The sequence below is a fragment of the Scyliorhinus torazame genome, unplaced genomic scaffold (genome assembly GCF_047496885.1).
Source record: "Scyliorhinus torazame isolate Kashiwa2021f unplaced genomic scaffold, sScyTor2.1 scaffold_347, whole genome shotgun sequence".
Taxonomy (NCBI): Eukaryota; Metazoa; Chordata; class Chondrichthyes; order Carcharhiniformes; family Scyliorhinidae; genus Scyliorhinus; species Scyliorhinus torazame.
In genome coordinates, this window is record NW_027308074.1 from 1,334 (window position 1) to 23,534 (window position 22,201).

The window sequence follows — 22,201 nt, forward strand, 5'->3', positions numbered from 1 at the left end:
GCCAAGGCGCTGTCATGGAGAAAGCAATGGGGAACTATAGGCTCCCCAAATTCCCGGGTAATTCAAAAAAGACACATGCCTGAACATGATTATTTCTGTTTGAAGAGAAAGGGTCCCTGTGAATGAATGTGTGTCATTTCTAGCAAGCATAAATTAATCATGTTACGAGCTTGAGTGATTTTCTTAAATTGGTTGTTAGTATAGCTATTCGCACGCTCAGGGTTGTTCAGCAATTGCTGCCCAATCACAATCACATCCAACAGTTGATATATTGCAAGTGTGAGCTGGTTGAGTAAAGTCTCTGCTGATTATAAGTAGGCCCAGTCAGCGCCTGCAAAGAGAATAGGCAAGAGTGTTGTTTCAGGTTAAGAACTGAAGAAATATCTTTCGCTGAACATTTAACTCTTCACTTTACAAAACACTGCTTATCCTTGCTTGTCCATTGGCATCAATTTTGAGTTTAATTCCACATTTACAATATTTCAAGTTTCCCTGTAATTCTGTGATGGATAGAGATATGAAATGTTCGACCGTGTGTGCAGGGATGCACCAACACAAACTGAAAGCTGATTTTCTAGATTTAGCCGACATTTGCATTTGTCTGAATTCTGCTGGTGAACTGCGCATCCACCTTCCAACTGATTCCAAAGACTTCCACGTCATTGACCGCCAGATGCAACCTCAAAAGGCTGTTGTAATTAGAAGATCCAAACAAATTTTTTAATAGAAATCCTGCCTTTTGTACTTTTTGATTAATTAGACTCAAGGAAGCTGGTCCATTTCAAAGGCCTGCAAATGTAATGATGTCCATTAAGCATGTCTTGGAGTCTGAAATGAATCACAGACCGGTGATCCTGATAATATAAAGTGCAAATTCAGCTGTTAGGATCCAATGCCCTTTGCTAGTATTTTTTTAGTTGCTTATTCCCATTTTTCTTAAGGTATTGTGCAATATCAGACAGTCTGAATACCTTATTCTGAGATAGGTTCTCTTTTCATCATCGGAATGTGAAGATTCCACTCCATAAAGCTGATGAAAATAACCACCGTCTTTAGTTCTTTAAAAAATTAACACATTTCTTTGCATTTACGTGGGTGCTATGCTCTGATGTCTCCACTTACTGTGCACTTTTAATAAGAAAATAAGTAAGCCATATGTTTTCAAGCTGAGATCAAAAGCAGCAGAAAATGGTGTTGATGGTAATATTAAATGACTAAATTGGAACAAACTAATGGAGAGACCAAACGCAGATTGTGTGACCACTTTACAGAATATGTCCATTCAGTCCGCAAGCTACTCGTGGCCTGTCATTTTAATTCTCCCCCTTGCGCTGCAATGTTCCAGTGAAGCTCAGCGTAATCTTGAGGAACAGCGCCTCACCTTTCAGTTAGGCACTTACCAGCCTTCTGGACTCAACACCGAGTTCCACAATTTCAGGTCATCACCTCTACTCCATTATGTTCCTATTCCTTTTTTAAAAAAATGTTTTCTTTCAGACGACAAAGCACATCTGCTCCCGGCATCACCATTCCCTTTGACTTGGGAAAATTAACACCCGTTATTCGACTCTCCTGATTTCCCCCCCAATCAAGGACCTTCCGTTTCCCAGCCACCCCTTGCACAGAAACGATTATCCAATCCTGACTGACCTGAAATGCTAACTCTGTTTCACCCTCCACAGGTGCTGCCATAGCCTACAAAGTATTTCCAGAATTTTCTGGGGGTTTTATCTCAAGATATCCAGCATTTGCAGAATTATGCCTTCCTTTTACATAGCAAGCATCCCAGGTACTTTTAAATAAAGTCAGTGTTCCTTAAAATTCAAATGCAGTAACAGGTTTAGGAATATGCGAAGGTCACATCAACACCAACCAATTCTAAGGATGAAACCCATCTTCTAACCATGTCCCTCAATCACCCCAGAAACACAAATGTTTGTTTCACTATATTTCCCTGTATAACCATAACCATAACTTCTGTCCCTTTGTGAACAATTTACCTGAATAAATGTCATTGGTTCCCTTGCATTTAAACTCTGGCTCTGATTCCAGACACAGAACCCTGTTTACACTGCTTGTTCTCACCAGAGTGGGACTCTCTAGGAGACAAGTTGTGTGTGTATGTGTTTGGGGGAGATGTATGCTGGGATACACATATGGTTAAAAGTTAGAAATGTAGCAGTTAGAGAGCACTTAAGTTGATGGACATCCATGTAGCACCACACTGCATTTCCATTCCTTACGGTGTCAACATGAAGCTGTGAGAATACTGCATCCAAGGAGTCCCACTCCCCTCAGCTTCAGATCGGGAACAGGTCCTGACTACAGATTTAGCCTGGTAACTTCGGTGCAAAGAGGAAATCACTTCACGTCACTCTGCTGGATTTGTAAATAAACCCCAAATATCGCATCATTTTTTTGTTATTTAAAATCATCATTGTTGTTCAATTCTACTTTATCATAGGATCTCCTGCCTACGAATCGGAGTCCTGACTGTTGCATTGCTGCTCTTTGGAAAACTTTCAGAACCCTTGTTTGAATTGTACTGTCTCCGTCTGCAAAGAAAAGTGGTTTCATTGATTAGACCATAAAGCCACAGGACGCAGGAGCAGAAATAGGCCATTCAGCCCATCGGGTCTCCTCATCACCTCAAACCTGGCCTGATCAACATGCTACACCATTGTTTAACAAATACTCTGATTCTTTGCTCTCATGTTAATTATTTTACACTTAGCCACATTGCACCTGCTGTATGTTAGTTCAGTTACATAAAAGATTTAAACGCTACTGAATCTGGTGATTGTTACTGGACTAGTAATCCTGAGAGTGTCAGTTCAAAAACTACCATGGCGCCATGACAATTTGAATTTGGGTTTAAAAAGAATCTGGAAATAAAGGATGGGATTGGTAAAATTGGCCATGAAGTGGGCAGAGTGTCATAAAATCCTTGAGGGAGGGAAATCTGCCATCATTACCCGGTCTGGCCCTCAGTGTAACTCCAGTCCCACACCAACACGATTGACTTTTAAATGCCCTCTGAAGTGGCTCCCCTTTGATTTATGAAACCACTAGTGGTGATCCAAGAAGAAGTCCCATCAACATTTTCTCAGCGCAAGTTGAGATGGCAAATCCTGAGAATGACATTTTTTTAATGGTCCTGTCTTCGATTTGTTACAACCTGAAAATCAGTCCTCAATACTTTGCCTGTTAATTTAAGGACAAGACTGGTTTGTACACATGAGAAAATAATTTACATAGCGAGCATTATGATCTGGAGGGTGCTGCCCGAAAGGGCCGTAGGAACAGATTCAATATTAACTTTGTAAAGGGAATTGGATAAACACTTGGAATGGAAAAAGTCACAGGGCTTTGGGGTAAGAGCAGGGAAGTGGGATTAATTGGGTTGCTCCTTCGAAAAACAGATACAAGCATGATGGGCCAAACGGCCTCCTTCTACACTGAACACATGAAGACAAGAAGTGCGTGCAGCAGTAGATCATTCAGCCCCTCAAGCATGCTCCACCATTCAATAAGATCATGGCTGATTCTATGATTACATGTGATACAAAGCTTTGGTGAGTGGATGGCATGGTGGCACAGTGGTTGCACTGCTGCCTCGCAGACCAGGGACCAGGGTTCAATTCCGGCCTTGGGTGACTGTGTGGAGTTTGCACTTTCTCCTTGTGCCTGCGTGGGTTTCCTCCGGGTACTCCGGTTTTCTCCCACAGTCCAAAGATGTGCAGTGGATTGGCCACAATAAATTTCCCCTTAGTGTCCAAAGATATGCAGGTTAGGTGGGGTTATGGGGTTTCTGGGATAGGGTGGGGGAGTGGATCTCGGTAAGGTGTTCTTTCAGAGGGTCGGTGCAGACTCAATGGGCCAAATGGCCTCCTTCTACACTGTAGGTACTCTAAAGTGCTGTCTTATATCCAGGAGAAATCTGAAAATATATAAAATGTGATAATTGTGTCACTGAACACAGAAGGTTGATAAATGAATGAATGAAGCTCAATCATTTTAAAAATAAATAAATTTAGAGTACCCAATTCATTTTTTCCAATTAAGGGCCAATCCACCTACCCTGCACATCTTTGGGTTGTGGGGGCGAAACCCACGCAGACACGGGGAGAATGTGCAAACTCCACATGGACAGTGACCCAGAGCTGGGATCGAACCTGGGACCTCGGCGCCGTGAGGCAGCAGTGCTACTCACTGCGCCACCATGCTGCCCTGAAACTCAATCATAATGGGAGTGCTACAATCAGACTGAATCCCTCGAACTTGCTACCCCTTGCACTCCCACCCTACTGTTTAGGTAGGATTTCAAGGCTTTGGAGAAGGTGCAAGAAGAGATTTACCAGAATAATACCGGGGTGAGACACTTGTGTTCAGGGGGGAATCTAGCGAAGTTGGGGCTTTTCTTCTCAGAAGAGAGAAGGTCTAGAGTGGACTTTATAAAGATGTTCACAATTACGAAAGGTTTTGATAGACTAAATAACGAGAAGCTGTTTCCAATGACAGAATGGTCAGTGGTAACCAGAGGCACAGATTTAAGATAATCAGCAAAAGAACCAGAGGGGAGATGAGGAGAATTTATTTTACGATGTGTGTTACGCATCTTCCGTTCTATTGAAAGATAATCATGATTGCCAGTGAAATGCTGTAAGCGTATCCGGAATTACATTATGAAATGCTTCTCCATTTAGTAACTGTGTCAACAACTTTGAAAGATGCTGTACCCCGATACACCTCTCCCAGGAGAATGGAAATATAGTTTGTGAACCAGTAGCGCCTGTTCGTCAACATAAGGACCATCAAATCCCCAGTTATGAAGGTGAGAGTACAGATGCTGATTAATCATGATTGTATTGATGGGGAGAAGATTGGGTTACAGCTAAGTACAAATGTGCAAACTGTATTTAAGAAATCTCTGTCTCCTGCAGCCCAGCCTGTTCTATAACTGCAGTATCCCATTCACCTGTATAATCTTGGAATCTATTTCCGGCACAAGCATTGAGAGAACAGTGTTAATATTAAGAACAGTAAAGGCTGGACATTTTTTTAAAAATGTATTTGCATTTTGAGAATGTATTGCCTTCATATATCTTGCACATCTGTACAAATAATACTATGAACTTCAGATTTCTCCACATCCATAGTTACCACACTCGGTGCTATCAGTGCATTTATTTACAAAGAAAATGCCTAGAGTTTCTTGTGTTATTCTTTCAATTATTCACCTTACCCATAGGGTAATATGTCCATATAATCTGCTGAGTGCATCTTGTAATTGCAAAACAGTACAGGTAAAAATACTATGTTAATTAACCATAATGGAAACAGTATACAGAGACACACTAGAGACGGGGTAGAGAGAAATTACTTCTACAAAATAGTCTGTCAAAAATACAATAGAAAAGTAGATAAGCATTTTCACACGTACATAACATAGCTTCTAAGGCACAGCTTTAAGTATCTTAAGGGTTTCTGTGGCTATACACAAAGAACAAGCGAATGAAGTTGCCCAGATGTCCATAGTACTGTACCTCTTCTTGCTGTGCGGTGTGGAGCAGGATCAGATCCAAGTGTAAAATCTTTCTGGCCTTCAGTGTAGAAAGGCAGGTGCACCAATATGCAATAATCCTTGTATTCAGCAAGGCCTGTAGAGCATCAGGCAAAACTGAGGTGTCCTAAAAGTTGCCATCATCACACCAGCCCAGCCAAAAGGCAATACAGGGAGAGAGAGATAAGTCTATCTTGATGATTGGAACTGAGGGGCTTAAAAGTTTAATGGCATTGGATGGCGAGGCAGCTAATGGATCACACTCCCTGCCTGTGGTAAACAGCACCTCCTGTTATTCGGCTGAGAGTTGACGGGGTTACTCCACAGAACGTCCACGGTAGCTTTAACTTCAGACAAGTTGCATATGTTAAATCCCAAAGAGGAGTCAAAAAGAGCATGACACGTGTTAAAGGAATAGGCAACGTTTACATGTGCAGATCTCCACATTGCAGGCAGTGCTACTGCCGAATTTACTGAAAGAAATAATTGTAGTCTCCCCCTCACCCCTCCCCCACCCCCCATTCCCAGGTTTGTTTCTGATCCAACGGATCAGTGACACCATTATGAGCTTTACAGAGATGCTAGTGTCACAAAGGGTTTCTTCAAATCCATAGCGGCAGAAAATAAAAGGTCTTGTTTTCTTCGTGCATTGCTTTCGATAGCAATACATAATCGACCAGGTATATGCGGAATTGTACTTCCACCCTCTGGGTACGGTCATAATTGTGGTAAAGAATTATTTGGCCCACCCAGTGGTCGCTTCCCCGTTGATGTAGGCAAAACCAGGAAAATGCTGGGCATGTTCGTACTCGGCACTCCTCCGCGGGACCAGGGGCGTGTACATCTCATTTGAGTTCCCATACCGTGCCGAGTGCACGGTGGGATTGCTGTAGCAGCTATTGGCTGAAGGCACGTCAGGCCAGCGGGGTGTCACTGCTGTAGAGTGCAGCCGTGGGGCACTGCTCATCAAGCACGGTTCCATCCTCGGGGCCTGGCTGTTGAAAGGATACTGAGAAATACAAAAACAGTGTTAGCTGGCCACCTCCTTGGGAAAATACATCTCTCTTCAAGAATTATTAAATACCTTGACTGGAGCAAAACCAGCAATTAGGAATCGCAGAGTCACAGAATTGTGGCTGCATCTAGGAGGCCATTCAGCCCACAGCTCTCTGTACGAACCAATTTGCCTAGCCCACAATTAATGTCTCCTTTTCAGATACCAATCCAATTCTCCCTCCGTCACACTCTCGGGTCGCCATTGCTTCTTTTGTCAGTTACCTTAAATTTATGTCCTCTGGGTCTCGGTCCTTCCATCAATGGGAACAGTTTCTCCCCATCTGCTCTGTCCAGACCCCTCATGATTTTGAATACCTCTATCTAATCTGATCTCAACCTTCTCTTCTCCAAAGAAAGCAGTCCCAACTTCTCGAATGTATCTATGTAACTGGTGAGGAAGTCAAGTAACGTTTGGGTCAATAAGAGCACCCAAAACAGGTTATGGTAGCACAGGCATTTTGCTACTGTACTAGTATTCTAGAGGGCTGGACTAATGATCCATAAAACATGAACTGAAGTCCCACCATGAGAGTTGGGAAATGTAAATTCAATTAATTAAATCTGGTCTGAAGAGCTATCAATAATGGTCAGGGGTTGCGGGGGATAACCAAACACAAAAATCAAACCATAAATGAATCACCCGGCAAACATTTCACATTCAAGCACGACGGCGCAAATTCTCCACACTTCCGGGGGCTAGGCTGGCGGCGGAGGGGTTGGCGCTACGCCAACCGGCGCCGAAGGACCGCTGTGGGCCGGCACAAGTCGGCGCATGTGCAGAACCACCGGCGTATTTCCTGCGCAGGGGGTTTCTTCTCCGCGCCGGCCATGGCGGAGACTTACAGTGACCGGCGCGGAGGGAAAGAGTGCCCCCACGACACAGGCCCACCCGCAGATCAGTGGGCCCCGATAGCGGGCCAGGCCACCGTGGGGGCCTCCCCCCATGGCCGGATCCCCCGTGCCCCCCCCGAGGACTCCACTAGCCACCCTCTAAGCCAGGTCCCGCCGGGATGTGCCGCCGTGTCCATTTCACGGCGGTGGGATTGGCCGAAAATGGGTGGCCGCTCGGCCCATCGGGACCCGGAAAATTGCCGGGGGGGCTGCTGCCAACGGCCCCCGACCGGCGCGCCGTGATCCCTGCCCATGCCCGAAAACCGGCGCTGGAGAATTCAGCAGCAGGCGTCGGAGCGGCGGGGCGGGATTTACGCCGCCCCCCCCCCCGGCGATTCTCCGATCCGGCGGGAGGTCGGAGAATCCCGCCCGAGATGTAATGGGATGAATTCTCCCCTCCAAATATTTGTCAGAAGCATTCAAACACCAGGGGCTGGATTTTGCCCTTCCTGCCGGCAGCATTGTAGGTAGCGGGAGACAGTGGGCAGGATTCTCCAACCCCCCACTGGGTCAGGGAATCGCCGGGGGGCGGCGTGAATTCTCCGGAGCCGGGGATTTGGCGGTGCCGGGAATCGCGCCGGTCTGCGGCCTCTGGCAGCGGCCCCCAGATTCTCCGGCCCGCGATGGGCCGAGTGGCCACCCGTTTCCGGCGGGTCCCGCTGGCATATGTTACGACAGGTATTTGCCGGCGGGACCTGGCTCCGCGGGCGGCCTCTGGGGTCCTCGGGGGGGGGGGGGGGGGCGTGGGGGGATCTGGCCCCGGGGGGTGCCCCCATGGTGGCCTGGCCCGCGATCGGAACCCACCGATCCGCGGGCGGGCCTGTGCCTTTGGGGCACTCTATTCCTCCGTGCCGGCTGGTGTACCGATCCGCAATGGCCGGCGCGGAGATGGATCCCCTGCGCATGCGCTGGTATGGCGCCAGTAGACGCTGGCGCTCCTGCGCATGCGGCAACTCGCGGCGTCCGGTGTAGGCCCTTCGGCACCGGTTGGCGTGGCGCCAAGCCCCTTACGTGCCGGCTGGCGCGGCGCAAACCACTCCTGCGCCAGCCTAGCCCCTGAAGGTATGGAGGATTCCGCACCTTTGGGGCGGCCCGACGCCGGAGTGATTCACGCCACTCCTTCGCGCCAGAGTTGCCCACCCTGCCGGTTTCCGAAGGATCCCAAACATTAAATCCAGTGGTAGCTTGACCATCACCTACCTACCTACCCCTCCTCCTACTGTAGTTTTACCAATGGCAGGGTGGCATTGGGCAGCGAACGAGCCAATAGAGGCCGTTAAATGGGTAATTCATATCCACTTAAGGGGCTCATCCTGCTGCTGATAGGGCTAAGCTAATGGTGAGAGAGGCACATGCTAAGCACCAGGCCTAACAGCTTGCTCTGTATGGTTTGGTGGTGGATTGCCCGAGGTCCCTCGTTAACAGCCATGCTGGACACACCGAAGGGCACCCTCCCCACCTTCCCCTCCCCCCCCAGTCCCCCCCCCCCCTTCCATGGCCTCTCAAACCCCAACTCCCACCCCTCCCATAATTGGGGCCCATAATTGCAGCAGGGCTCCAATGTACCTTCCAACACTTAACAAGTCCCAATACTGTGCTAAATGTCTCCTCAAGCCCAAGTGCGTTACCAATAGCGGCCAGCACTCCCAATAGCGCTGCAGTTACTGCGGAGTTAACAGCCTCTGACTGACCAGCAGCTCCTTGAGGCAGCTGTCAAATGGCTGCGGGACAACTATTTTTCTGCTGGAAAAGGCTTCCCTTTCCCCCCCTGACCTTTCAGCTGCAGGGAGCGGGAATTACGGTGTCCATTAAATCAAGCCCATGGCGTCCATAAAGATTCAGAAACGATGGGAAAAATGCACGTGTGTGGTACATATAGACCAAATGCTAATGGTGCTTTCATTATTTTTGACTGCTTTGCTTCTTAACTGATGGTCCCCATGCAACCCCAGGTCACATGGACATTTTTTTTGGAACCTTACGATGTAATAATCAAGAAACCAATTAACACACTTTCAGAAAATTCCCTGACCCACTTTGGTCTTAACGGGATAATAGGAAATGTATGCTTCCCGAAGCACATGTGTCATCACATTATATAAATACTGTAGCACAAGTACAGCTCAAAGGCTGGGAACTTAGCAAAGAATAACACACCTCCTGACTACTTAAAGCCAGTCCATCATCTCGGAGGCACAAGTCAAGAATGTGATGGAATACTCTCCCCTTGGATGCACTGGATGAGTCCAGCTCCAACAATGCTCAAGAAGCTCGACACCATCACAAGGTGCACTGCAGAAACTCACCGAGCCTCCTTCAACAGAATCGTCCAAACTCGCAAAATCTATCATCTAGAAGGGCAAGGACAGCAGATGCATGGGAACACCACCAAATGGAGATTCCTCTCCAAGCCACACACCACCCTCATTTGGAAATATATTGCTGTTCCTTCACTGTCACTGGGTCAAAATCTTGGAACTCCCTTCTTAACAACATTGTGGGTGTACCTACACTTTATGGACTGCTGCGGTTCAAGAAGGTGGCTCACCAGCACCTTGTCAAGTGTTAATTAGGCATGGGCAATAAATACTGGCCTAACCAGCAATGCCCACACCACAGGAATCAATGCTTAAAAATCCATCACAGATCCCCAGATGTTCATAAGAACATAAGAACTAGGAACAGGAGTAGGCCACCTGGCCCCTCGAGCCTGCTCCGCCATTCAATGAGATGATGGCTGATCTTTGTGGACTCAGCTCCACTCTCCGGCCCGTACACCATATCCCCGAATCCCTTTATTCTTTAGAAAGGCATCTATCTTTTTCTTAAAAACATTTAAAGAAGGAGCCTCAACTGCTTCACTGGGCAAGGAATTCCAGAAATTCACAACCCTTTGGGTGAAAAAGTTCCTCCTACACTCCATCCTAAATCTACCTCCCCTTATTTTGAGGCTATGCCCCCTAGTTCTGCTTTCCTTGACCAGTGGAAACAACCTGCCCGCATCTATCCTATCTATTCCCTTCATAATTTCATATGTCTCAATAAGATCCCCCCGCATCCTTCTAAACTCCAATGAGTACAGTCCCAGTCTACTCAACCTCTCGTCATAATCTAATCCCCTCAACTCTGGGATCAACCTAGTGAATCTCCTCTGCACTCCCTCCAGTGCCAATATGTCCTTTCTCAGGTAAGGAGACCAAAACTGAACACAATACTCCAGATGCGGCCTCACCAACACCCTATACAATTGCAGCATAACCTCACTAGTCTTGAACTCCATCCCTCTAGCAATGAAAGACAAAACTCGATTAGCCTTCTTAATCACCTCTTGCACCTGCACACCAACTTTTTGCGACTCGTGCACCAGCACACCCAGGTCCCTCAGCACAGCAGCATGTTTTAACATCTTACCGTTTAAATAATAATCCATTCTGCTTTTATTCCTCCCAAAATGGCTAGCCTCACACTTGGCAACATTGAATTCCATCTGCCAGACCCTAGCCCATTCACCTAACCTATCCAAATCCTTCTGCAGGCTTCCGGTATCCTCTGCCCTTTTTGACTTTACCACTCATCTTAGTGTCGTCTGCAAACTTTGACACATTGCACTTGGTCCCCAACTCCAAATCGTCTATGTAAATTGTGAACAACTGCGGGCCCAACACTGATCCTTGAGGGACCCCACTAGTTATAGGTTGCCAACCAAAGAAACACCCATTTATCCCCACTCTCTGCTTCCTGTTAGTTAACCAATCCTCTATCCATGCTACCACTTTACCCTCAATGCCATGCATCTTTAGTTAATGCAGCAACCTTTTGTGTGGCACCTTGTCAAAAGCTTTCTGGAAATCCAGATATACCACATCCATTGGCTCCCCGTTATCTACTGCACTGGTAACGTCCTCAAAAAATTCTACCAAATTAGTCAGACACGACCTACCCTTTGTGAACCCATGCTGCGTCTGCCCAATGGGACAATTTCCCTCCAGGTGCCCCGCTATTTCCTCCTTAATGATAGATTCCAGCATTTTCCCTACAACCGAAGTTAAGCTTACCGGCCTATAATTACCCGCTTTCTGCCGACCTCCTTTTTTAAACAGTGGTGTCACGTTTGCTACTTTCCAATCCTCTGCGACCACCCCAGAGTCTAGTGAATTTTGATAAATTATCACTAGTGCGTTTACAATTTCCCTAGCCATCTCTTTTAACACTCTGGGATGCATCCCATCAGGGCCAGGAGGCTTGTCTACCTTTTGCCCCATTAGCTTGCCCAATACTGCCTCCTTAGTGATTACAATCATCTCAAGGTCCTCACCTATCATATCTTTATTTCCATCAGTCACTGGCATGTTATTTGTGTCCTCCACTGTGAAGACTGACCCAAAAAAACCTGTTCAGCTCCTCAGCCATTTCCCCATCTCCTATTATTAAATCTCCCTTCTCATCTTCCAAAGGACCAATATTTACCTTAGCCACTCTTTTTTGTCTTATATATTTGTAGAAGCTTTTACTATCTGCTTTTATGTTCTGAGCCAGTTTACTTTCATAGTCTACCTTACTCTTCTTTATGGCTTTTTTAGTAGCTTTCTGTTGTCCCCTAAAGACTCCCCAGTCCTCTAGTCTCCCACTAATTTTTGCCACTTTGTATGTTTTTTCCTTCAATTTGATACTCTCCCTCACCTCCTTAGATATCCACGGTCGATTTTTCCCCTTTCTACCGTCTTTCTTTTTTGTCGGTATGAACCTTTTCTGAACACTGTGAAAGATCGCTCGGAAGGTTCTCCACTGTTCCTCAACTGCTTCACCATGAAGTCTTTGCTCCCAGTCTACCTTAGCTAGTTCTTCACTCATCCCATTGTAATCGCCTTTGTTTAAGCACAAAACACTAATGTTTGATTTTACCTTGTCATCCTCCAACTGTATTTTAAATTCCACCATATTGTGGTCGCTCCTTCCAAGAGGATCCCGAACTATGAGATCATTAATCAATCCTGCCTCATGACACAGGACCAGATCTAGGACCGCTTGTTCTCTTGTAGGTTCCATTACATACTGTTCCAGGAAATTATCCCGGGCACATTCTATAAACTCCTCCTCAAGGTTGCCTTTACCAACCTGGTTAAACAAATCGATATGCAGATTAAAATCTCCCATGATAACCACTGTACCATTTCTACATGCATCCATTATTTCTTTGCTTATTGCCTGCCCTACCATCCTGTTACCATTTGGTGGCCTATAGACTACTCCTATCAGTGACCTTTTCGCCTTACTATTCCTGATTTCCACCCAAATTGATTCAACCTTGTCCTCCATAGCACCAATATCATCCCTTACTATTGCCCGGATGCCATCCTTAAACAACAACACAGACTGACAACCTCACAATTTGATTCAACACTATACTGGTCTTAATCTCCCACATCCCCAGACTGAATTGATTTGCAGGGTCCTAATCTTTGTCTTCATTTCCTTCCAGAGCTTTGTTTGTCCATGTTTGAGCAGTCCCCTTCAGCTGTTCGTCCCAGTATCTAACCTCTGTCTGTTTAACTCATGGTTTACCGTGTGCTGTATACGGCCTCAAGAGGTCTTGTGGTGCAGTGGGTAGTGCCCTTGTCTCAGAGACAAAAATTCTGAGTTCAATTCCCATCCTGGGACTTGATGACCAAGGAAGGTGTATTCATGATGCGGCCAAATCGGGTGGTGTGGTAGCTTGACCACATAAAAGTGCGTTGTAAATAAAGTTAATAAGTAAAGTTGATTTCCTTTAATATATGTTGTAATAGTGCTCCTCTGCCTGCTCTGAGCTTTCCAAGTGATGAGCTGTCGACTGAGGCTTCCTTACATTTGAGGTTCTCTGCTCAGCCTTCGACTTTTTCTTAGCACCCCAGCACACCTTCGCTAAGCGCCACTTTTTGTTGCATTGGTGACAAACAGTGTCCATAAACTTGCAATGATTCCCATGGTGTGACCCTCCACACCTAAAACACTCCACTGTTTTCACCTTTTTACTTGCAGCTCCCTTTTCTACTGATGCTGTGCACCTGCCTGCATGCTGCCATTGTCCTTCTGGATGTCTTTTGCATTATTGGCAACCATTTCCATGCCCTGAGAAACATCAAGGGCTGTCTTCAAAGTAAATGTGGCTTCTCGCAACAAACGCCGCTGAATGCTGTCCTCGCTAATGCTACAGACTAGTCTGTCCCAAAGCATGTCTTCCAAAATGCCCCAAACTTGCAATGTTCAGAGAGCTGGTGCAATTCAGCAACAAAGTTAGCAAGAGACTGTCCTGTCTTCTGAAAATCACTATGGAATTTGAAACATTGTACAATTATTGAAGGTTTAGGATTATGATGATTCTGAATGAGTGTAAGTAACTAAATCTGCAAATGAAATATCCCCCCGTTTCCATGATGTAGCTGATTTTCTCACTAGCTTGTCTTTCCACCACACACACTCAGGAGAATTGGGTGCTTTCTAGTCCTATCTGCGATCCCATTTACCAAGAACAAGTATTCCTATCTTTCCATATATTCAGTTTAGTTCTCGTTCTCTTCCACAAACACACTAATAGACCCAAACATAGCCACGATGCTGCTAACTTAGCAAAACCTAGCTTTCAGTGTGCTGAAACTCAAATTTTTAAATTCTCATCATCAAAAGGCATGTCAACTTGACCACAAAAAGATAGTTGAAACACATTGTTAATAAAGTTAATACATAAAGTTAATCCTCTTTAATATATAAAAATAACAAAGTTCAAAATACAGCAAAGTAACCATAGTCCCAGATGACCATACGCAGTGATTTAACCTAAGGATCACCACACCACAGGCAAGGGGCAAGGTTGAGAAGGCCTTGAATAACCTTCATGAATAACCTCAGCCAATACAGGAATTGAACCCCTGATGCTGGCCTTGCTCTGCATCACAAAGCTGTCTAGCCAACTGAGCTAAACCAGACCCCATACAGTATGGACTCAAAAACGGGAGCAGCTAGCTAAATATCGAAATAACAGTAACAGAATAGAATCAGAACTAATGACAGTTAAATACCAATATACTCAGGTAACAACAATAACTAATGATGTCATAGCACTTACTGATAGCATCTGCAATAGTTTTAATTAGAAGATACATAATAATTACACTATAGCAGGCTGATTAGCAACTAGCAAATTCATCTTGTATGCCAATGGCAGGTGGTAAGAGAGGGAGAGGTCAGCAATGTGATAGAAAGAAGTTTGGCACCTCTGCCATCACTATCCATAGCTCCAGACTGCAACATGCATGTATAAGTGCATGTTGACATAGCAACCTGGACTCCCCGAGTGAACTGTAACGCACACGGCGGCATGGTGGCACAGTGGTCAGCACTGCTGCCTCACAGCTCCAAGGTCTCGGGTTCAATTCTGCCCTCGGGTGACTGTCTGTATGGAGTTTGCACTTTCTCCCTGTGGATTTCCTCCGGGTGCCCTGGTTTCCTCCCACAGTCCAAAGATGTGCAGGCTAGGTGGACTGGCCATGCTAAATTGCCCCTTAGTGAACAAAAGGTTAGGTGGGTTACGGGGTTCTGGGGGTCGGGTGGAGGCATGGGCTTAAGTAGGGTGCTCTTCCAAGGGCTGGTGCAGTTGCGATGGGCAAAATGGTCTCCTTCTACACTGTAAATTCTATGATAACATGGCCATACTCCTTCCAGCTTATTATTACTGATAGCCTATCCTTCAGTAACTATACTGCTGCTCCACACAGGTCTCTTTGCAAATAATTTCCTACACTATCCTTCATTATCTCTTTGGGCGGGATTCTCCGGTATCCGGCGGGCGGGCTGTACTGACGCCAAAGAGTGGTGTGAACAACTCCGGCCCGGAAGGTGCGGAATCCTCCACACTCTCGGGGGCTAGGCCAGCGTTGGAGTGATTGGCGCCGCGCTAAACGGCGCCGAAGGGCCTCCGCTGGCCGGCACGAGTTGGCGCATATGCAGGAGCACCAGTGTGCTCCCAGAACCGCTGCCGTGATTCCTGAGCATGCGCAGTGGGTTTCTTCTCCGCGCCGGCCATGACGGAGCTTTACAGCGGCCGGCGCGAAGGGAAAGAGTGCTCCCACGGCACAGGCCCACCCGCAGATCGGTGGGCCCCGATCGCAGGCTGGGCCACCGTGGGCCCCCCCGCCGGGGCCAGTTCCCCCCCGCCCCGAGGACTCCGCAGGCCGCCCGCAGAGCCAGGTCCCGCCGGTTCAGACCTTGTGTAATTTACGCCGGCGGGACAGGCCGAAAATGGCCTGCCTAGCTGAAGGCCACTTCCATCTCTAGGCCAAGTTTGGCCTTTAGATGGCTTCAGTGTCTTAATAGGCTACTTGCCACCAGAAGGGGGGGGGGGTAGCTGTCAAACCCCACCTTTGCAAACCCCCCGCCCCTCCCCACTCCCCCACTCTCCCCCTCACTTCTTTATCCCAGAACGCGAAATCAGAAAACTTTGGAGCTCGAGTTGGCCATTCAACCCCTTGCACTGAACAAACATGCCAGAAATCTGGCACGCCACTCTCTGATGCTAATTTTCACACCCTTCCCGTCTCTGGTTCCTTCTTTTAGGGGAAATTGAAAATCCAGCCCACAATATTAGATATGGAAGCTCAGAATAAAGGCAAACGGAAAGCACCAGCCTGCGTCGGAGTTTCAGTCCAGCTCATTGTGTTTGTGTTTAACTTTTCTGGCACGGCAGCAAGAAAGAAAAGCGGCGCACACTTTTAATCATGAAGGAGGCCAGAGCTGACCCCTCCTGTAAACTCAGCCTAACACTGGCAACTGTGTTGTCGAATGACGCTGACTGGATGTAGACCTTTTCTGTTCCCCAGATCACTGGAAAACATTTCCTAAACACTCCACTCCCCAGCCCCACCATTGCATCAGCTGGTGAAGCAGCTATGTAACCCCACTGAAGTGCACAGAGCATGGCCATCTGTGCGGATGTCTGCCCGCACCGTCACAATTGCCCTTCACACTCTGCATCCGGTTTCATGAAAGAGTTCTTGAACACATTGGGTGTTAAACACTGAGTCCCAGTGATCTTCAGCAAACACAAAGGCAATGGTTGTTGGAGGGCCCTTCACAGGAAGTTACCATTAGACGGGTCAACTCACGATGTGGGCACAAAGTTCGGACGATCTGGCGTTTCAGCTTTCAGTTTGATTGTATCTGGAAACCCATTGAGGAACGGGAAAGATTTGAGGGATGTGTATGGACAAAAGCATAGTAGCAAATGGAGATTATTATAGCTACACGCAGTGTAATGTAAATCTGCACTCCTTCTCCAGAAGTCGGCAATTCCCCAGAACTGAAGTTCATGAGAAAAGAATAAAGTCTCTTATTCAAATTTGCTGGGCCACTCATTATGCAAAGTGTGAATGAGGGCTCTGTTTAAGCAGCAAAACATTTGCCTTCATAGTGCGTCGCTGGGTTCACAGACTCTGAGGCTGTCCTTTCAGAGAGAAGAAAAATGAACTCAGTTGGCTAAATCCCGATTTAACCATTTCCCATTTAATCCCATTCCCCATCACACAGAACAATCCTCTGATAAGAACAATAGTGTTTCTGCACTGACCCAGCACGTAAAGTAGGATTTATAATCTGAACATTTTCAGCTTGGGTGTTTTAACATAATACCAATCTTCCAATATACAGTGGTAATGTTGGAAATGAATTTAATAAAGCCAAACACTTTCACTTTTACCCAGCATTGGCCTCATCAAACATTTTGTTGTAATTTTTTTTGTCTGAATTCAGGGAACAATAGTTTATTTGATGCACCATTTGTCTGTGATGAGCTTTGCACCTATTAATATCTATTCCCTTAACTTGCTTGTCACAAACTGTGCCATCTTAAATACCTCTGATTTACAGATTGCAGGAACATACAGTAACACAGGCTTGAATTAAATAATCTCCAATGTTCCCACAGTCAATTTGCTGCTGACATTGAGTACCCAGGGTCCTAGCGGAAGCATTGATAAATAGGGGCCCACTACAGAAGGATTAGGGTGAAACCTGGAGCAGAAAATATACACAATGACCAATTGTCTGTTTCCACCTTTTATGTTCAATTAGCAATTCATTTACATCTCATTTGAATGCTAACATTAATTTATATTTATATAGCACTTTTAACATAATAAAACATCCTAAGGTGCTTCTGAGGAGCATTATAAAACAAAATATGACGTACAGAGAGATGTTGTGGCTACAAGAGTAGGTCAGATGTTGGGAATTCTGCAGAGAGTAACTCACCTCCTGACTCCCCAAGGCCTGTCCGCCATCTACAAGGCACAAGTCAGGAGTGTGCCTGGATGAGTACAGCTCCAAAACAGCTCAAGAAGTTTGACAACATCCAGGACAAAGCAGCCCACTTTATTGACACACCATCCACCACCTTCAGCATGATGCATAGTGGGAGCAGTGTGTACCATCTACAAGATGTACCACAGCAACTCACCAAGGCTCCTTCCAAACTACTTTCCAAACCTGTGACCTCTACCATCTAGAAGGGCAAGGGCAGCAGACCCATGGGAACACCACCACCTGGAGATTCCCCTCCAAGCTGCACACCACTATGACTTGGAAATATATTGCCATTCCTTCACTGGGAAAAAACCCTCTCGAACAGAAGATGGGCATACCTATACCACTTGGTCTGCATCCGCTCCATAAGGCAGCTCACCATCTTCTCAAGGGAAATTAGCAATGGACAATAAATGTTGGCCTAGCCAGTGATGTCCACATCCCGTGAAAGAATGAAATAGATTAGGTGACAAAAGCTTGGTCAAAGAGGTAGTTTTAAGGAGCATCTTAAAGGAGGAGTGAGAAGCAGAGAGTTTTAGAAAGAGAACTCTGTTAGGAAAGAGTTAAAATACCCTGGTACTTAAGTTTGAATTGGGGATTAATAAATTACACTTATTGTTTAAGCGATTATACCAATATATAAAGGGGCTGCAGATGGCTCTGTTTTGTTGTGGGAAAGTGATTAGTGAATACAGTAAACGTGGAGTCAAAGAAGTCTTATTTCTTCTTATAGAGTTGCTATCGGAGTTTAACAAACTCCAACGGTTCAAGCCTAGGCACGAAGGCACGGCCAGGCATAGTGGAGCAATTAAAATCTTTATATCCAAGAGGCCAGAATTTGAAGGGCACAGAGATTTCAAAGAGATTTGGAGATGGAGGAGGTGACAAGAGATAGGGAGCAGTGAGGCCATGGAGGGATTTGAAAAGAAAGATGAGAATTTTCAAATCATGGAATTGTTTGACTGGAAGCCAAGTTATGTGAGCAAGCACTGGACCAGCCATATAAACACAGCTGAGGAAACAAGGCTTGTGCACCTGAATTTGACAGATTCGAAGTTGCCATTGACTGCTGTCATGTGAGAGTACCTTTAAGAAATGGGTGTTTATAAATGGGTGTGTATATAAATATCTGTAGTGAGAATACCTTTAAGAAATGGGTGTTTACTACTGCAGTGATGTCAGAGTGTGGGTGGAGCTGGGCTGTTTGTCAGCTTTTTACTTTTATTTTTGAGCAGGCTGCAGGGTGTGTTTTAGTTTCGTTTTCCGTGTTGGAGCTGAAGCCAGACCAAGCAGATGTACTGCTGTTCTCTCTGCCATCAAAAGACTATCTCTTGCTCATTTGGTGAATTCAGAATTATAAATGTTTTCAGTAGTGACTTTAACCTGATGTGCTTCTGATAAAGGTTTTGTTTTTAAGTCGTATGGATGTTAAAAAGGAAAGCTTAAAGGTTTACTTAGTGTTGTAGTCTTTGGGGGTTGTATTTAATTAATGGTTGCTAAGAAATGTATGTTTTAAAAAGGTTAACTTGAGTTCATAGAATAATCATTGCTTTGCTTGAAAAAATACTTTTCCATTTCTGCTGTACCACACCTGTAGAGTGGGCCGTGTGCTCCTCATACCACAATCTATTAAAAAGTTGTGGGTCAGGTGAATTCCATGATACACTTTGGGGTTCTCTAAACCCTGGCCCATAACAAATTGGGGGCTCGAGGGGGATAAAAGTCTATCTATTGGATTGGCTTAGTGAACCTAAAGACAGTGAGGGGTGAGCATATTGTGGGTTCTTTTCAGGTGTGGTATTTTAGTTTAAGTAGGGAGTGTGTTGTGGACAATGGTTCTTTCAGAGGCTCTGAAGTTTATGGGGGTGGAGACGGTCACACGCTGTACCTTACGGACAGAGACTAAAAGCAGACTGTTAGATTTGGCAAAAATACTGCAGTTAACATTACGTGACAAAATGCGAAAAGATGAGGTAATTATAGCAGTGGCTAAGCATTTAAAGTTGCCTGAGGTTGACTCATTGGAAATAGCAAAAATTCAGTTGCAAATTAAACAAATGGAACATGAGAAAGAATTAAAGCAGCTTGAATACGAAAGAGAGAGAGGAGAAAGAGAAAGAGAGAGAGAGAAAAAAGAAAGAGAAAGAGAAAGAGAGAGAAAGAGGAAAAAGAGAGAGAAGAAAGGAAAACAGAAAGAATAGCCCGAGCAGAACAAAAAGAAAGAGAAAGGCAGATCCAGATCAGGGAAAAAGATAAAGAGAGAGAGTTTGAACTTCAGAAAATGGCCATGAAACATGACAGTGAGTTAAAATTGGCAGGCATAAAGGGAAATAGGGGATGTTTAGCACAGGGCTAAATCGCTGGCTTTGATAGCAGACCAAGGCAGACCAGCAGCATGGTTCGATTCCCGTAACAGCCTCCCCGAACAGGCACTGGAATGTGGCGACTAGGGGCTTTTCACAGTAACTTCATCTGAAGCCTACTTGTGACAATAAGCGATTTTCATTTCATTCCATTTCATTTTCATTTCAAATGTACAGTTGGATGATAGTGATGAGGATAGTGATAAAGAGCGTCATAGTCGAAGGCTTGGTTGGGATCTATTTAAATATGTCCAAGCATTGTCAAGGTTTGACGAGGAGATAGAAGCCTTTTTCATTTCATTTGAGAAGGTGGCTAAACAAATGAAATGGCCACAGGGCATGTGGGTATTACTGATTCAAACAAAGCTGTAGGTAGGGCTAGTGAAGTGTTTGCATCACCAAAGGGGGAGATATCTGGGATGTATGAGGAGGTGAAAAAAATCTTAGGTGCATATGAACTGGTGCCTGAAGCTTACAGACAAAGGTTTAGAAATTTAAGGAAAGGATTTGGTCAAACATACATGGAGTTTGAAAGGCTCAAACAGAGTAATTTTGATAGGTGGATAAGGGCTTTGAAAATAGACCAAACGTATGAAGCTCTCAGAGAAATTATACTTTTGCAGGAGTTTAAAAATTCAATTCCTGATGTAGTGAGAATTCAGTTGGAAGAGCAGAGGGTTAAAACTGCGAGATTAGCAGCAGAAATGGCAGATGATTATGAATTAGTTTATAAATCAAAGCTTGGTTTCCGACATCAGTTTCAGCCTGTGAGGGATAGAAACTGGGGACATGAGAAATACTCAAGTGGTAAAGGTAAAGGTGATCTGATGGGAGATAATAAGGAGAGTGTACCTCAGATTAAAAAAGAAATCCAGGAGGGTGGAAGAGACATGAAAAGTATCAAATGTTTTCACTGTAATAAACTAGGTCATGTAAAGTCACAGTGTTGGTGGTTGAAGAAAAGCACTGGGAAGGCTGATGTGGTAAAACAGGATAAGACAGTGGGGTTTGTTAAAGGGGTAAAGGAAAGCCCAAGTGAAGCGAAGGAGGTGCAAAAGATTGTACAGCCTGATCAAGAGGTGATTGATAAGAAGGTGCCAGATCTCTTTAAAGAATTTACTTGTGTGGGTAAAGTTTAGTCATGTGTATCAGGAGGAACAGGTAAAGAAGTCACAATTTTAAGAGATACGGAAGCTAGTCAATCTTTTTTTAAATATAAATTTAGAGTGCCCAATTCATTTTTTCCAATTAAGGGGCAATTTAGTGTGTTCAATCCACCTATCCTACACATCTTTGGGTTGTGGGTGCGAAACCCACGCAAACACGGGGAGAATGTGCAAACTCCACAGACAGTGACTCAGAGCTGGGATCGAACTTGGGACCTCAGCGCCGTGACACTGCAGGGCTAACCCACTGCGCCACCATGCTGCCCCTCAATCTTTAATGGTAATAGATGAGGAGTTATATAGTTTGGGAAGAATGTTGCCAGAAAAGATGGTAATCTGTGGAATTCAGGGTGAGAGGAGTATTATTGAATTATATAAGGTAAGGTTGGAAAGTCCAGTGAAGAGTGGTGAAGTGGTAGTAGGAGTAATAGAGAAACTATCTTGTCCAGGAATACAGTTCATCTTGTGTAATGATAAAGCTGGATCGCAGGTGGGATTGATAAGCCAGTGGAAAATCAGACAACTGAAGTGTTGAAGGATGAATATCCTGGGATTTTTCCGGATTGTGTAGTAACAAGGTCGCAAAGTCACAGGTTAAGACAAGAGGAGAAATCAGAGTGAAGGTGAAGTTGAACTGCAATTATCAGAAACGATTTTTGATCAGATGGTTGAAAAAGAACAAGAACAGGTGGAGGGTGAGGCGGATATTTTTAGTTCAGGAAAATTGGCGGAGTTACAACAAAAAGATATAGAAATAAAACGGATGTATCAGAAAACATACACAGAAGAGGAATCTGAGTGTATACCAGTGTTATTACCGTAAAAGTAAT

At 45.2% G+C, this 22,201-nt stretch overlaps 1 protein-coding gene across 5 annotated transcripts in view; it reads right to left on the reverse strand.

The window, feature by feature from the left end:
- Nucleotides 1-742: 742 nt before the first annotated feature.
- The window catches only part of LOC140406188 (transcription factor RFX4-like), a 107,026-nt gene continuing 85,567 nt past the window's right edge, over nt 743-22,201 (reverse strand). For 3 of the 5 annotated variants that reach the window (XM_072494329.1, XM_072494327.1, XM_072494331.1), the window contains one exon: nt 744-6,572. In XM_072494329.1, coding sequence (XP_072350430.1) covers nt 6,300-6,572 — 273 coding nt within the window. In that variant the 3' untranslated portion in view covers nt 744-6,299. Of the gene's footprint in view, nt 6,573-22,201 lie in introns of all 5 variants that reach the window. The other 2 variants (XM_072494330.1, XM_072494326.1) reach the window with 2 other exon arrangements.